This window comes from Melospiza melodia, chromosome 4 (assembly GCF_035770615.1).
Source record: "Melospiza melodia melodia isolate bMelMel2 chromosome 4, bMelMel2.pri, whole genome shotgun sequence".
Lineage (NCBI taxonomy): Eukaryota > Metazoa > Chordata > Aves > Passeriformes > Passerellidae > Melospiza > Melospiza melodia.
In genome coordinates, this window is record NC_086197.1 from 76,236,027 (window position 1) to 76,254,237 (window position 18,211).

General features: G+C 37.3%; 1 protein-coding gene across 2 annotated transcripts; it reads left to right on the forward strand.

The window, feature by feature from the left end:
* The first annotated feature begins 9,538 nt into the window (after nt 1-9,538).
* Nucleotides 9,539-14,699, forward strand: LOC134417706 (arg8-vasotocin receptor-like). Of its 2 annotated transcripts, XM_063155249.1 has the most exons (3): nt 9,539-10,367; nt 10,515-10,752; nt 11,810-14,699. In XM_063155249.1, the coding sequence occupies exons 1-3, from the start codon at nt 9,837-9,839 to the stop codon at nt 12,007-12,009; spliced, it is 969 nt and encodes a 322-aa protein (XP_063011319.1). In that variant the 5' UTR covers nt 9,539-9,836; the 3' UTR covers nt 12,010-14,699. The 2 variants fall into 2 exon arrangements, with proteins under 2 accessions (XP_063011319.1, XP_063011318.1); XM_063155248.1 differs by having other exon boundaries at nt 9,539-10,752.
* The last annotated feature ends 3,512 nt before the right edge of the window (nt 14,700-18,211 follow it).

The window sequence follows — 18,211 nt, forward strand, 5'->3', positions numbered from 1 at the left end:
GGAAGTTTGGACATGATAAGCTTCATCCTGCCAGGGCACATCCTGCCTCCCTTTGACTGGCAAATAAGGTATTTGAGCTAGGAGGCAACTGATCCCTTTTAGCTGTACATCCTTCCTTAACAGTCACACTTTATCCCATAATCTCGTTACAAAATTCTCTCCTGTGCCTGCTCAGACATTTGTCTCACCACTGGGATATGTACAATGAATGGTGGTTGATTCACACCATTACTAAGGAAAAGATTCAAGGATTTCACATTTCTGGCCCAATCACAAACCCATGTGTTCTTGCCATATTGCTCTCCCCAAGGATGGGCAGACCTGTCTGATCTGGCATGTTCAGAGGTGTGTGATCCATCAGCTTCTCAAAACAACCATGAAACAATACAAAATAACTGAAAAACACTGGACAGGAAAAGATAAATATATCTATTCCCAGGCACAAATTTTGCATCATCTCAAATGTTTTGCCAATTTAGTATTCACTTTACTGTAGTCATGACATTAAGAAGAAATTATCTCAAATATATTTAAAAAATAGATTGATTTTATAAGCTGTCTTAGTAGTCAAAGATGAGTTCATTGTGTTTGATTAAATACCTAGTTTTTAGATAAGAGAGAAGAGGTCACATATGGTATTCAGAGGCTACCTCTGTAGTTGTTTTCACTTAATATAGATATAATCTCATTTAAATGATTTGGAAATATTATTTAAATTTTAATAGGATGTATATAGGCTATTTGAAAAACACTTCCATTTCAGTATTTTCCCTGGAAGTATCAAGAAAGAAATCTGTTGTTGTTATTATTGATGGGTTTTTGTTGATTTCTACTAGGTTGCATACCCAGCACTCAAGCTCTTTCAGAGTGGTCCCATGAAACATGATTGTATTCAGTTTAGGACAACACAGAGTGGTTTGATTTTAATGCATTCTTTCTCTGCTACTAAATTCCAAAAAATCAAAGGCTTTCAAAACATTTTCTCATTATACCTGTTACTACATGATTTTATAGGTAGGATGAAAACTTGTAAATCAAGTTACACATCAGTTGTGGTGAATCTTCCTGTTTTAAAGAAAGATAGTTGTTTGGTGTACGTGATTTGTGTCATGTTATGGCCAAAGTATTGTGGTGTCAAAAATTCAGGTGAGTTACCTGGGTTCATTTTTATGCATGCTATACTTTTCAATGCCATTAATTATTTCTAACATTCATAGCTGTATGTTTGTCTTGGACTGCTGCTTGGAGGGAGAGTCATAATGGGTTATGAGGCAGTTTGATAAAAATTGAATATTTACCAGGAATAATGGTTCCAAAATTTGTCAGTCTAGGAATCTCACTCTTGATCTATGAAATGAGGGAGTTTTTATTTTGAGAAAATAGCTTTGCACATACTCTCACTGTATGTTTGATAAAAAGCTATTATATGAATAGCATTTTTATATATAGCATTATTTTCTTTTTACTTGTCATATTGTTTATGAATGGTATTCTGAAAATATAAAACTATCAGCTAAGAGACTCAAATTTTAAAAAAACCCAAGTATTTCAAAGCACTGTGACAAGTTAACATATATTAGTAAAGCAGTATTCTACTAATAATGGTGTAGAGGAAACAGTTTTGTATTTTCATCTGCATAATATGGCATGGACAGAAGCTAGCAAATGTGTAGTGCTAGCAAATATTTTAGGATTTGCAAACACAAGTATTCTGCCTCTTAACACTAGATGGCAGACAAAAATGGGAAAACATTTCATTGTTTTCAGGGATAGAATATTGAATAGTTAATTGCCAACTTGAATGAACATTCACTGAAAACTCTCTAAGTAATCAGAACTAAGATGATTGAACGTGTGCTTGTGACAGCATGGATCTTTCTGCAACCTTTCATTTGGATGTGTTTTTTGGCAAAAACACTGAAAATAATCAAGTGGAACTTTCCTGCATTATTTTCATATTGCTTTTTTATCTGTTACTTCACTTCAATATTTTGCTCTTTTCAAAGAGCTGAAAATTCTAGAAGCCTTAGAAAGGGTTAAGCAACTCAAATAAAAGAGAAACTTTAAAAAAAAAACCTGTCCTTGCCATTGTGAAATTGTGTTCTGTAAATCCAAAGAGCAAATGATGTAAGACTTAGATTGCAGCTGCTTAGTATCTTTGACTTGCTTTGGTTACCCAAAATAATCAGGCTGCTTTGCTCCTTATTGTCATTGAATCTTAGACAATAATGTGTAAGTAACATGTTTGCTAAGGGAGCAACCCTCTTCATAGAATATTATAATGTGCCAAATATTATGTAAACAGTTCACCTAGAAGCCAGTGAATATTTTGTATCATTATCCCCTTCCTCTCCCAGATACATCCTCTAGAACATAAGGGTCAGAATCCCCAAGATTCTGAATCTTACTCTAAAATGTCAGTTCTCCTAGCTAATTGTGATGTGCATACACAGTACTAGAACTGCAACAAATGCCACCAAATCCCACCTCGTCGTTCTTCCTCAGTGTTTGATTTCCTGTGTCTACACTGCTCATAGCTGATGGTCTCTGCCCTCTTGTGCATTCTAGAAATCTATCTGCCAAAACAAGAGTATGCCAATCAAATAATTATAAACTAGATATGAATAATGTAGTTGATTACTTAGAATTTAAAATTCAGACTTGTGTTGGAGGTCATATTATAAATTCCTCTTCAGCCCCCTGTGATTATCATAAGAGTCATTCTGTCACCTTTCATCACTCAGAAATTGATAGATGTGAATTTTGTTACTGCAGCATCTGGTTGAGTGTATGATTGTGCAAGTGTCTATGTTGCCATCTTATTGCAAACATTCCATACCTTCTCGGCGATTTCTCATGGACACCTCCTTGCAGCACTGACGCCCTCTTCCTCACAGCACAGCCAAAAAACTCCATCTCTCTCCTCACCCAGCTGTCCCACTCTTTTGTAGCACTCATTCTTATTGGACACAGCTGTGGCCTGTTAAGGGCAGGCCTGTTCCTAATCTTTGGTGATTGGTGCAGCTGCAACTCCTCAGGTGTGAGACTGCCTTCTGCACTATTCTCTAACATTCTATCCCTCCACAGTGTCACCCAAGGTTTTTTTGCATAAATGGAAGGAGATCAAAATGCAGGGTCTCTTTAGGTCTGCTGGTGTTAATTCACTGTCCATAGTGTTTGCAACTGATTACTGAGTATTTCTGGAGACATTGACTGTCATTTTTATTTACATTGTCTTTTAATTAAATTATTGATGTGGCTGATCTTTGCTCTGGACCTCTCTCTATTGTACTAGGTACCATCTTAGCATTTTTTTCCTTTAATAAAAAGCTATGTTTTTAATTTCATATCTGTGGAAAAAGTGCATTGTTATTCTTGATCAAAACCAGTTCATCATAGTTCCTTCTCCTAAAGTTACACATATTTCTCCATTTTTCTTCACTCTGACTAGCCTTGGTGAAGCTCCTTTTCTGTCAGTTGCTTTCCACAACCCTGGTGGCAGGTGAGCTCTCAGGCCATTTAACATCCTAATAGAGAACCCAGACTGTCTGGAATGCTGAAAATGAAAAAGACAGTTTTTGGCAGAAGCCTGTGTAACTGATTTATAATGATTTATTTCTGTCTTAAAATAGCCTGATGGAAGTTGTACGAGAAAGAGTAAAAGCTCTGTACTCTATGGGTAAACACTTTATTAAAGTTGCATGACATTTTACAGCAGCAATAGGAAAGAAACATTACTTAGAGAATGGCTTACAAATTGTGGAAGATAATTCTAGCACCATAATAAGAACATGAATTAAGCAAACTGGTTCCAGGCTTTGGACCCAGTAGCACCCTCACTCACTGCTGTCACTAACAGCTGTAAAATCAGAAACTTACCTAGTGAATGAGGTCAGCAATAGCAAATAATAAAGTTCTTACTAAAACAGGTTTAAAATTTATTGTTTCAGATGTAATCTCCCTAGGGATTTAAAAGAGGCACATAGTACTCTGCGTAGTTAGTGGTGCTGTTTTGTGGTGAGTATCTGGGATGTGCCTAGTTACAAGTCACAGGGGGCCCATACACATTTTTTTTCCCTCTGGCTTTCATTCCTGTAGCTAATTCCTACTGGAGGATGCACTCAATTTAGAAAGGTCTTGTTCCAAAATATTGCCTAACAGTAAGTATAGTTGTTTGATGTGTTGCAGTCCTACATTCTAAGGCTGTATAGGCCTTATTTGCTGTAGCCTTTAGTCTTACTAAAGCAATACCCTCTTCCTTTAAATACACAGTTAATTTACTCATTTGGGAAATGAACAGATTTTCTTATAAAGTGGCAGACATCCAGGTCATGTGTGTGCAGGAGAGCAGTGTTTACATGTACATAACACATGTACACCAAACACAGATGTGCACAGTTCCCTTCTGGTGTATAAACAGCGCTAGCAGGACAAAATATTGTCCTGTGTTCATTATGATATTGATTGGAAAAGTTAAGGGTGGTGTCTAGTTCATCTTGACTGGAAATGGATGAGATTTCAGGTTGTCCTGACATTTTCTAATAATCTTTTGGCTTCACTAAGAGCTCTCCTTCCTGACCAGAAATGGTTTTGTCTGAATCAAAGCTTAACTCTTTCTGAGGAATAAAGTTATTGATGCTATTTGTCATTTTGTGTCTCCTTGTGGTGACAATGGCATTGGTAGCTGCCTACACTGCATGACTCATTATATGCTGTCTGTAATAATGTCTGTGATGTATTTGTCTCTGTCTTCTCTAGGCACATTGCCTTTAGATGTAACTTTTTAACTATATAAGGTTGAAGTGTACTGTTAAGTTGGGTCCAAAGAACCTTGTATATTAATATAACTACTATACTAATGGTGGGATTTTTTTTAAGAATACAGAACTGTAGGATATTGTACAGCATCATTAAGGTGTACATAATTTTAGTTCAGTAAAAAAGACTTACAGCAAAGTAGTTTATCCATCATGTTCTGGAAATAAGCAGAATTACATTAGTGAAAAATATGGACCTACCTTGCTGTAAATGCATCTGTGCTACAGGCTAAGTATTGAACAATATTCATGTGTAACTGTTACTAATATCCTGTAGTAAAGAATCCATTTGCTATCCATTGCACTACTTCCAGAAGCAGTTCTCATAAAATTTTATGCTACTGATATGTATTTACATCTTTTACTTACATATTTACTTAATACGTCTCCTCAAATGCAGTCTCTATCAATAGGGCAATTTCAATGCAATGCTATAGCAACTCATTTTATCTACCCCAGAATATACTACTAAGTAAGTATTTTATGTAAAAAAGTATTAAGAAGTAAATGTTTCTATCATCTTCTTGGTAACTGAGTCTTTTACTGAACAGTCTAGTCCTTTTCTCCCTATAAGGCCTATGGAAGCTCTTTGTACATTTTAATGTTTGAAAGTAAACAGAATCACATCAGCAGTAAGGAAATATTTTTTGATTTCTCTAAGATTCTCTAAATATGTAGCAAATCATGCAAAAGTTTGTTTTTCTTAGTTAGTTGGTTTTCATGACTTGTCAAGTGCACTAATGATAGTCTACTAGCTCTTTACATCTGCAGAATCTTACTGAGAAAAGAGGCAGACCTGGGTTTCTTACATCAAAAGCAGACAGCAATATTTCCCACTTGATCTTTTCTTAAATAGGAACATTTTAGAACTCGCTTATCCATTCCAAACTAAAAGACTGCAGACCTCTTCCTTCACAAGCTGTATTTAATAAGTATTGTCTGTCAAAAATTAAACAGTTTCTGAGTTTTAGAAACTGGTTGAAGGCATTTAACCCTAAAATGCATATATTCCTACTTCCACATATATTCCTCACCTGGCTTGGCAAAAATAATCTGCAATGCACTGCAATTCATGCAGTTTTTGGAAGGCAAAGGTTGTGATGGGACTTGACACACACTCAGGTCACGTGGAATTCATAGGTCAGGGGAAGTGTTGGTCCCCACCAGCTCAGCACACCCCACTCACCACATGTGGAATATTTCCTCTGGAGCCCCTGCCCAGGAGAGGTGTTGATGAGCATGAGTGAGCTCAGCATTGCCCTGTGAAGATGATCAGAGGGCTGGAAGATGTAGCCTAGTGAGGGAGACTGAGTGAGCTGGGCTTGTACTCTGCACCAGATGGTGCAAGAATAAAGAGGATAGTAAAATAGCTGTTTCCTTAAGGTAGGGTAAAACCCTGAAATATGGGTAGTGAGGAAACCTTAGGTCCCTTCCAATGCTGGGAACTCTGTTTTTGTGCAGTATCTGAGAGACATTACACGGATCTTCCCCTGCACAGATGGCATCTGTGGAGGGGTTCCACCTTCTTCCCACAATGTGGAGCCTTTTCTTTTGTGTGGCAAACAATCAGGCTGGGATGTCATCTAATTCAAAATATTCACCACTGTCAGCACAGGCTTTAAGTACAAGGCTCAGTAGAACAGACATGAACTGTTCAAGATCACCCTGAATACAACATTTTCCACAATGCTCTCAGTGTAGCTTGGTCTGCCTGGAGGAGAGACAGCTTCAGAGGCACTAACAGTGCCCATGCAGTGCCTAGGAGGATGCTGGCAAGAGGTCCAAGCCAGGTTTTTACTTTACTTTACTTTAAGTCATGCCAGAAGAATGAGAGAAGAATAAGGGGAGGGTCTGGTGACACATAAGGAAAGCTTTTTCACAATGGAAATAAGCATTTGTAACCAGTTACTCAGGGAGGTTTGGGGTTCTAAGCTCTTGATGGTCTTCAAGACCTGACTGGACAAACCCTGGGTAAAGTGCTCTGAATTCAGTGTTTTCCCTGCCTTGAGCAGCTGTGTGATTCTGAAATTCAGATCAGACAGCTAAGTTGGAGTCCTAATCTGTGAGCTGAATCTCTCCCTTTAGCTAACTAACAAACATTAGATGACAGTCCACCCTGAGAAGTTCAGCAGAAGTTAATTAAAGTAATTTAAGAAAAGAATTCAACTTGGACAGATACAGTTTGCAATGAAGCAAGGCTGGGCAATGGGAGGAAAATATTGGCATAAAAGAACAGCTAAGACTGCTTAACCATTTTCACCGATTATCCTAATTTTCTTTTTTCAGCAATTTATATTCCCAGAGTGGATTAAATTTCAATTTAACATTATCCTGACTATCTGCTTGCATGGATGAAAAAAGATTAAAAGGGAACAATCATAAAGCTATGAAACCATTAACACATATTGTACTAATTATATGCAAGATGGAATAGAGTCTTACATCACTAGGACAATTTTCACAAGGAAGGCCACCACCCTTTTAATAAACATTGAGAAGGTTACTTGTTTCACAGTGTGCTTGCCCTTTAGCCTGTGTCCACATCTGGATCCAACACCTGGGCTGTTGCCCAGACACTGTGTGCTGTGTGTGTAGACTGAGGAAGAGTTGTGTGTTCCCAGGGATCATGTTGGACCATTCTAGGCATAGCTGATAAAACACATTTGCCTGAAATATGTCTATCCATACCTTATGTGTTGTGAAAAATCATGCAAATAACTATGACATTCTGGTTAGTCTTCCAACACTATCCCAGAATTGACTTTGGTTGCATATACTGGGCTTCTTGCATATAATTTCTTGATATTGAAATATAATAATGAAATATAAATTTATGCTTATCTTCCATGCCTGACCCCAAACTTAAAATTCTGTTCATCATGTTCCTGTCTCAACCCACTTAATCCTAGCTCTGCTGAGATGGATGTGTTTACATCATATCTTGCTGGAAGAATAAAGAACCCTCTTGCCTTTTTGTCAAGTTATGGAGTGAAGATGGTCAAGGTAAATGATTTTGAAGCACACACCTTAAAATTAGTCTCCCTCAAAAGACAGAGATCAGCCCAGCTGCTCTCCAGCACAGTTTTTGCTATCAGCAGCATTTCCAGGGGTTTATTGTTTGTGGTCAATTCAGTTACTCTTCTGCAAGTTGCTGGTTGAAGGGAGAGTGAGGGTTAAAACAATCCCATTTGTTCCCTTACGGTCTTGCTATGCCTATTTCCCACTAATTGAGCTAGATTCCAAACTGAGGGGGAAAACTAAAAGGAAACAACTTCAGGAATCCAAGTTTCCTACAAATAGGCCTTAATTTAGGGAAAAAAATCAGGTATATTAGATTAAGTTGTTGTGATTCATACTCTTTGCAACAGAGTCTTAGAGAAAAGCTTTTGTAGACTCAGGCAGCTGCAGCAGTGTTCAGCCAAGTCTAGATAATGGATACTTACAGCTGCTGTCAGTGGAAAATCTTCCTGAGATTGTTCAGCTTCTCTGTTGTCTGTTCTCACAGTCGTACCCTTTCATGAGCTATTAACATCCATTGCCTGGTGGCAGATAAGGGGGAAAGAGGGAGAGCGAACAGGTCATGTAGGCTTTTCAAACTTTTGTAGTCTACCTCAGCATCCTCTTTATGAATTTTGCCCTTCGTGTTTGTTGGTACATGAAAACCTTTAGTGGTATAGAACTGGTAGTCTGTCTGTGAGCTTCCTGAGCTGGTCTTCTAATATAATTGTGATCACAGTGATTAATCAGCTTAGGTTTAGTATTACGTACTATATATGCAGCATGGATATTGCTTTTCACCTTACTGGTTTCCTGCTGAGAAAGACTTCAAACTACCAGTGTCCTGACTGTAACCAGAAGGATATGGGTGCCCTAGCTTCAAGTAAGATTGCATACAAATATCTGTTATTTTTCTATTAAACTGATCAATTTTATTTAATCTCTCTCTTTTGTGATTAAGAGGGCAGGCTAAAGAGATAAAAAAAAAGAAATCAGTTTAAATTTTCTATTCTTATCTGCCACAAACTTAATGCAAAATCATATGGGAATGTTGAAGAACAATGAATTTCCTGTGTTCGTGACACAATTTACATTTACAAAAATGAAAAGGTTTAGATACTGAAAAATGATCTCACAGACTTCAGCACTATAATAGAATAGAGACCTTTGTGTATTGTTTCATCATAGAGACCTTTTCCTTAGTTGGATTTGCCACTGAATTTTCACTTTTTTTTTATTAAATTCTCAGTAGACTCACAGTCCCATTACAAGTAATTTATTTCACATGTGTTATTTTTCATTTTGCTGAGAAAAAACTCTAAGTCTTGACCATGTTTTGAAATAAAAATATTATTTTTAGGGCAGTACAAATATTTTTCATTTTACTTTAGGACCAGGTGACTTCAAAAGAGAGAAGAAGGAAAAAAAGGCTATGGAAAAATGCATTTCTTTCTCTGTGCTGCATTTAGGATGTGGTCATGCCCCAGGAGCCTGGAGATTGCTGTTATGATGTGCTCAGGGATCCAATTTTATCTACGTATAAACCTTCCTCCCACTTCTCCTAAAGTGTGCTCCTCTGGTTTGCGTAGACAGATTTTTGCAAGAACTCTCCCGAGTAAGGGCATTTGAGTGCGAGTCTGGCCACAGCTATTTACAAGTTCGGGTTTTGACTGAAGTGAGTAATTGAATCACATTGAGCCTCTGAAGTTTGCCTTTTATTTATATCTTCCCCCAATTGTGTGGCTCGCTCTGCCATTGGCTGCTGTCCCTGCAGCCTACCCGAGGGCTCTGCAGTTACATAAGGCTCTGTCTGCTGGAGCCTATATAAAGCCTTTTGGCATGCCAGCAAGAGGCAGAATCTCACCACGATCCAAGTCCCACTGCTTTAGTTCGCATGAGCAGGAAGATTTGCTCGAAGATACCCTGAAACTGGAACCCAGGCTGGTCTGTTTGCCAGCCAGCGCTTCACTGCTGTCAACCTCAGTCGCAAGTGGCAGCTACCGCGAGTAGCTTCTGTGCATCATGAAGAATTTTTCATTTCCTGTGCAGGATAACACACATCAGACCGAGAGTCCTCCTCCTCACAGATTCCTGAGTTTGACAAATCAGTCAGATCCTATTGGAAGACCAGAAAGAGATGAGCAATTAGCTCAAGTAGAGATTGCTGTGCTGGGGGTCATATTTCTGACAGCGTCCGTGGGCAATTTCATTCTCATTCTCGTGCTGTGGCGAAGAAGAAAGAAGCTGTCTAGGATGTATGTGTTCATGCTTCACCTCAGCATTGCTGACTTAGTGGTAGCCTTTTTCCAAGTGCTGCCTCAGCTCATTTGGGATATTACAGATGTTTTCATAGGGCCAGATTTCTTGTGCAGAATTATCAAGTATCTACAATTGCTGGGCATGTTTGCCTCTACTTATATGATAGTGGTCATGACAGTGGACAGATATCAAGCTGTTTGCTACCCTATGGTCACTTTCCAAAAGAAGAGAGCTCTCTGGAACATCCCCATTTGCAGCAGCTGGTCTATAGCACTGATTCTTAGCCTACCACAGGTATTTATCTTTTCTAAGACTGAAATATCTCCAGGTGTCTTTGAATGTTGGGGTGAATTTATTCAGCCCTGGGGGCCGAGGGCATATGTGACTTGGATTTTTGTAGTTATATTCTTCATTCCCTCAGCAATCCTTATCACATGCCAGGTCAAGATTTGCAAAATAATCAGAAGAAATATAAACGTGAAAAAACAGAATGAATGTGAAGCAACAAATCAGAATCAAGTCCTGCCATCCCGAGCAAGCAGTGTGAACTGTATTTCAAAGGCTATGATCAAGACAGTAAAAATGACAGTGGTGACAGTTGTTGCCTATGTTCTGTGTTGGTCACCTTTCTTCATTGCCCAGCTGTGGTCTGTGTGGTTCCCCAGCATCCTGACCGAAGGTAAGATGCTCTCCCTCTGCCACAGCTGCAGAGCAGGCTGGCACACTGCTGTCGAGTGCTTTATGTTTGCATTTTGCTTTTGTGTAAAGGTTACGTGTGGTCATTTGAGGAGGATTAAAAAGAAATACCTGGATTGATTATCTCCTGTATTTAATAACATACAGGGAGCTTCTTGTGTTATGTGATCAAAAAATCATGTGTCTGCTTTGTGTGTGTGTCTGGAGTGATTAACAATTTAAAGATTCATGAACAGCATGGGGAAAAGTATCATGTGCTTCAGCAAAGCCTCAGACTTTTAGAGGTTTTAGGTATAATAGCAGTATTTTGGGTTCTTGAGGTGAAAAAAAGCAATTGACTATTCAAAGTAATAAAATTGTTTCTTATTTACTGGGTAGAACAGTGGAGTTATGAGACATATGATTTTTTTTACTATTGAAATCGTATTGATGAAATCTCTGTAGTAAACTATGAAACAACCAAAAGTTGTCAACCATCTGTTTATAAAGCAAAAAAGCAAGCCTGAGAGAGTTATCAAACACCATGTTGTAAACAAGAATGAGCTTGTCAAATTTATGCTATTGCCTCTTTGGGAAAGGCAGACTCTATATATGACTTTAAAATCACCTAGTCTAAATAAAGAGGAAAAAAAAAGAGATAAAAATATAATAGTCCTGCCTGATAAAAACAGTAGTTTCTGAACTTTGTTTTAAGAATTCCTCCTGTCAGTGTGAATTTGAGTCTTATTCTACATACATTTATGTCAAAATATATACCTGTATTTATTTGTATCTGTTTAACAGCTTAGTAATTACTTTTAAAATTAATGCAACTGCATCAAAAAAGAGCTATATGAAACTATTTAACTCTGAATACATACAATAAAGTGTACTTTATACCTTCAGCAATTTCAAATTGCATTGATATGGGAATTTCCTAATATTAGATTGGTTTTAGCATAATAACAGATAGAGCAGAAAGCAGCAGACTGTGAAAATGTGACTTATATTTATAAGAGTGCTTTATTTAGTCTCTCATTCCTTTAACTGCTTTCTTCTAGGTTCAGCATTCACCATTATAATGCTCCTTGGCAATCTAAATAGTTGTGCCAACCCATGGATTTACATGTATTTCTGTGGCCAGATTCCACATTGCACAAGCAAGCAGCTGGAGAATACCTCGGCTCAAGAGGAATCCGTGTTCACGGGGAGCATTCATCTCGCAGACAGAGACCCTGAGGAGAACAGCACTTCTGCATAAATGCTGAGGGCTTCTTGTTTTGTTACATTCCCTCTGTTCACAAGACATATTGATATTTTACCATCATCCCTTATTTTGTGGATAAGGAAGCTGAAAAATTGTTTTTTGTTGTAAAAAAATATTTCCCTGCAGTTCTGTAGCATATTCAGAAAATTTCTCTGTTGTGCGAGCCTGACTCAGTGCTTCAATCACCACTGTCTTATAATTCCTGTAAAGACTGACAAAGATACATAAAAGTATCTTAGATATTTTGTGTTCTGAAGTACTTCCCCATCTGTGATTCTGGATTTCTAAAAAGTAAAATTTTATTACTAACTGGTTCAACAAATTGAAACATAATTAAAAAGAAACCTGATCTAATTAAACTTAAATATGTTTTCAGAGTGAACCATGAATTGTTCATCATTCTGGTGTGATTGAGGGACAATCACAAATCTTGAGAAGGCAGCACAAAGTCAGAAAAAGCTTTTGCCAGCTCTTACTAGCACCTGGTTTAAATTAACTCTTTATGTACACTTATAAAATGCCAAGCAGCTTAATATAATTAAAAAAAAAAAAAAAAATTGGTGTGCTTGTGACATTGAACCCCTACTTCAGTTTCAAATTCCATTGTGAATTGCAGGTATCAGCAGCATAACAGCAGTTCAGGTTTTTTGGCTTCACACCATGGGATTTGATTTTCCATGCATTTCCTGATGTGTAAGCAGTTAACTGGACACCTACACACACCCCATACACACACATATACATACTCTAAATAAAAGTGGGTGCTAAGAGAGACACTTTCATTTGGCATTCAGACCCATTTGTTCTAGCATGAGATTTATTGACAGAGAACCAATTATTATTTTATTCTTTAGTATCCCTTTAGGTTCAAATTCAAATATTTCCCTTTGTTGTAAAAATAAATCTGCATATCTTTATTTCAAATGCCATTTGTTTGTTGGTTTGTGGGTGTTATATGCAGGTAGCTATTTATTTCCTTTCAATGTCTGCAATCTGATCAGAGGAATATGGAACAGCAAGGCTCTTTCAGGTGAGAATGGATCTGTGGGGACTCTGTGACACTTACATCTGGTGACATGTAAGCTGTCTACATTACACTGTGTTTCATCACATTTCAGTTCTCTGAGTGCTAGCAGTCTCAAATTTCAGTAGAAGAGCTATAAAATTGTGGGGTTTTAATGCTCTTTAAATTGTAGTCAAAGAAATATTGATTTTAACTAAATACTGATCACATAGTGAGAAATTCTGCTGTACGGTGAATAGTAATGCTTCAGGTTAATTTATGCTGAAATAACTGCATATTCAATGATTTCTATTCTCTGTATAATTAGACCAGATAAGGGCGAGAACCAAATATTGCTGTTCCTTATAATGGGAAAAGTTGGTGCCCCAGCTCAGCTGACAAGTACCGGTCTCTATCTGTTAGGAAGAGGAAGAAGGTGGGTGAAGGTAGTACCAGAGCAAGAATGGGAAGGGTTTGTATGAAGGTCTTACTATAATTACAGCTGGTAGATTTTTCTTGCTGTTTTTTTTTCCACTCTCCCTTCAATTAGTGGTTAATAATTTTACCCCACAAAAAGTTTCCTGTTAGAGCAAATCTGTAACTCAGGTGAATGTCCTTATCGGGGGTAAGAATATCCAAGATACAATCCATTCTATTGATAGGATATTGATACAGCCACTCACTGACTTCCTAAGATTTTCAGTCAATTAGCTCTAAGTGAAGTTTTCCCTTTTGACTTAATCCAATGGTTAATGGTAGGATTTTTGGGGGTTTTTTTCCATTTCCTTTGATTGTAGTTAGTTACACAGCATAATACGCAGACTTGAAAGGAACTGGAAACAGAAATGCTTCAAGGAATCACCTGTGTCACTCACTACTGTATTGGCAGCAAAACTCCTCAAAAGGCACTAATTTGCAAAGAAAACAGGCATTCAGATTGTGTGCAAAGAGTCATCCAGATCCAGAACTGGTGGAAGCCACAGACTTCTGTTCAGACTCTACAGTGGAGTCATTGTGCCATTTGACACCACCTGATCTGATCTCTGGTAGAAGTTTAAAGGTATAAATTCTACTATTTTCATTTCTGCATTGCTGATATATTTGTTGCCAGCTCTATAAATAATTTGGTAGAGTTGGATTTTGCAAATAACTACCTCGATGTGTTCATTAAATGTCTGAGGGAAATGTTAACTGTCCCTTATCTCAGATATTTTAATCATGTAGTGAATGAAATATCAGAACTTCAGAAGTTCAATGGTGATTTTTCACTATCTGTAATGCTCAAAACACTTATATTTTTGTCTCTCAAGTGTTTTCTTTCTGATTTTTTCATTTTCCTTCCTCTGACATCAGTCCTGCTCCTAAAAAGAAAACTAAAGGTTGCACTATAGTGCAAACCACAGGCTGTAGATACTTGTAGTTTCAGTCTCTCAGGAGATATTTGAACACAGGTATTCCAGCTATTTCTCTTAGGAAAATGAAGTGGGCTGCATTTTCCAGATGTATGTCCTCATTCCACATGCCCTGCCCTGCCTACCCATGGGTAGCACTGACTAACAGTCTCAGTGGGGAGTTTTGTTCAGGCCCACTGTTTTTCCATCAAAACTCATTTTCAAATGATGAGAAATTCATTTGGGTAAATTTTTTCCTTTCCCTTTTTATTTTAAAAAGTCCTTATAATGTGCACCTTTCAGAACTTCTCTTATTTCTTGGAAAAAAAAGTAATTTAAAAATAAAATAAAATTTTTCTATTAGTAAATTTATCCATCAGTGCTTTGGAAGTTGTTATTTGAACATCTTGTGCCCTTGTTCTACTTTATATTTTGAGTTTTCATCTGAACTATATATTTTTCAATTCACTGCACTTAGATTTCCAGCAGGTATTGCAGTATCTCATTAAGAGAGAGGGTTGACTTTGGCACAACAGTGTAGTCTGGCCAAGGTTTTTAACCCATATGGGAGAGTCACTAACTCAAACATACGAGTCCCTAGGAGCACTGTGGAGGCCCATAAAAATGGAAAAAATCCAATTATCAGATGAAAGCCTTTCTCATCAAAGCCTAGGTTCTGTTTTCTCACACAAATAAATTCTGAGTAAAAAAACCCCTAGTGTTCCCAGTCCTGAAATGAATGACTATGTTGTTGATGCTGGCACTGTGACATGCTTTCTGGTTATCTGGGTGGGGATTTTTTTTTTATTTTCCATGATTTTGTTACTACTTGAGAAAGGCACAGTTCACTAAAAGGAATTATATTCTTGCTTAAAAATTAGTAGTTTATACTTTGTGGCGCAGATAAGAAGAATGAAAGACAATGTAATCTATTGGTTCTGTATAGATTTATTATAGGAAAAAGAAACTCCCAACATGTTGTGCATTATTATCAGAATATTTTGATCATTCTTTTATTCTACAGAACTGCTTATGTATTTTCATAGCCAGTCCCAGTTTACATTCTTGTAAATGGTGAATACTGAAGACAGAAGTGGTACATGATAATCTTGTAAATCTTACAGTGAAATAATGCTGAGAAATTTTAAAGATGGTACCAAAATAATGTCCTGACAATTTCACTTTGATCGTTTAGTTCTCACAAGAGAAAGAGTTATCGAGTGGAATAAACTGCTCCTGTGTCTACATTGTTGGGGGAGGACTGGCAGAGTGATATGGAGACACAAATTGGGGCTGGCAGGGTTTATTCTGTGAGCCAAACATGGCTGTAATCTCTAGTGTCAAACACATGACCAGGACAAAAGGGTCCTCAAGAGGTTGTGAGTGTTATCTACTTTTGGCTTAAGGGTGTCATGAACTGGCAAAGGCAGAGCAGAATGACCCAGCTAATCAGTTCATTTAGGAAAATTCATTTTGGGTTGGATTCCTTAGAGTAGAAAAAAAAAAAAAGGAAACAAGAAAGTTGTTTTCTGACTTCATAAGATAGAGATTTGGGCCTCAATGCCCTGGCTATCTACAGGAAACATCCATGATTATGAAACAGATTGTTCACACAGCAGTAAAACAGGATTGAAAGCAGTTCAAATGGGAATTGTGTTACTTGTTGTAATGCAGCCACAAATAATTTATTCTCTACTGAGGATCTATTTATGATGATCCATAGCTGATCCATAAAGATTTGAATTGAAAGGAAATCATATTGTCAGAAAATCAGAAATAGAAACTGATGTAATCTATCCTACCAGATGAAAAGTCTGACTGCCATTCCAAATTGTACCTCTTCAGCCCTATGTGAGCCCAGTAGCAAGTCCCTCTCTGCTCTCCTGGTCCCTGGTAGAACTTCATGATCTGCAAAATACTTCCCAAACTACCTGCCTTAATCTCTTGCTAAGGTAGCAAAGGCTATCTCCACGTTGCCTCTCTGAAACAAAAGGACAGAAGCTGTCTTTTCCCTGGGCTTATATGACACTCCTGTGTTAACCACTTGAGGACTTTCTAAAGGTCATCTCGTTGAGGGGACAGATTCTGGGCATTTTTACAACCCCTCCAAAAACTGTTTTTAATTTGAACTTCACTCTTTAGGAGCCAAAGAAAAAACAGACTTTGAGTGAAACTAAGCAGCCATACCCATTGCCTCGTGCCTCCTTTTTTGCCAGTGCAGCTGACCAAAGCATACGCTTTCTGCCAGTAGGTTGTAGCAACTACTTTAACTGAGCTATATCATCCATCTCCATAATGAACTCTGGGGGCAATGAAACTCTAAGCAAAGACTTCTTGCCTTTCCATCCAAATCTTTTCTTAGAGATACAGAGCAAACCAAGTGCTATTGTATTCATCAGGAGCTTTTTTTATATCATGGCTCACACTTTGAATGATCTTTAGCATTTTGAATTTGTGTTTCTTGCATCCATTTCAGTATACCAAAATTGTTAAAATTGTGTGTTACCCAGACTTTAGCTACAAATCTTCTGAATTCTGTGGTAATCCAGGAATCAGTAGGAATTTGCGGAGGAAATATTACATTGCCATCTGGGGAAGATGTTTAAAAAAGACCAAACAAAAATATTTTAACTTGAAGAACTCTGGAAATTATGGCTGGGGAGGTGGATATAACGAGAAAGACATCTCCTTACATGCCAGTGACCACTTTTCAAGACAATAGATGTAGTAATAAATACTAAGACCCAAGAAATATGTGATATTCTTGTCATCATTGCTATGATTTCCCTTATCATGATCATCATCATGATCATCACCATCATCACTATTATTTAAATGAAATCATCATACATCCTGCAAAAAATTTTAAAAGAAAACAAATTTAGGACAGTGTGACATATGTAGACCAGTTATGAAGTTGAAATATGAGAACCATGATCTCAGTCACAAGTGTACATTTTATATATAATGCTGCTATTTTATTTAGCTAAAAAGATAAAAATAATTTTTTTAGTTCCAATATTATTGCTATGTATTGAATTCCATGAAACTAGCTTGAGATGAATTTTGGTACAAAATGTTAAAAATTTGTTTCATGTTTATGCATTTACTTGGATACTAAACCAAGATTTTTGCTTTCAGATGCTGTTCTTGTATTCCTTACCTTATTCATGAGTTCAGTTATTGTCTCTGTCACTACCTTTGAAGAGATACTAGGAGTAAATTATCTGCTAGCTATCACAGTGCATTGGAAATATTTGCCCATGTCTAAATGTGTTTAATAGATGTTTGACCTCAAATGATTTCATGCTGAGTAGCTCCAGCTTGTGACTCACTGATGGGAAAAATGGTACTTTTTCATGCAGAATACAAGCCTTCGGGCAAGCAGAGTCATGATTTGAATGCACTGCCTATTGATACATCTAATACAAATTACAGTCTGCTGGGAATATGATTCATATTCCTGATCCTTTCTTGACAAGGCTCATGTTCTGAGATGATATATGTTTATCTTTAACTATCTCTTCCCAAAAAATATGTAAGAAAAACCTCAGAAAAGAAGTTATTTTTTAGCTCAGCCACTGTGAGTACCGAATCTTGGAGTTCAATGCATTTTCTGTGAAAGATGAGGTTAAAAGAATTATTGTAACATTTGGGTTTGTTTTGTTTGCATTCACACAAAGAATTAATGCTGGATTTTGTGGTCCTTACATGTGAGCTCTGGGCTCATAGACCCATAGAATCATTAAGGTTGGAAAAGCTACCACAATCATCAAGTTCAGACATTAATCCAGCACCACCA

Excerpts from the sequence above, each read along its gene's own strand:
- LOC134417706 (XM_063155248.1), top strand. The coding sequence starts at position 9,837 with ATGAAGAATTTTTCATTTCCTGTGCAGGATAACACACATCAGACCGAG. Across the intron at positions 10,753-11,809 it reads CCCCAGCATCCTGACCGAAG|GTTCAGCATTCACCATTATA; the intron begins GTAAGATGCTCT and ends GCTTTCTTCTAG.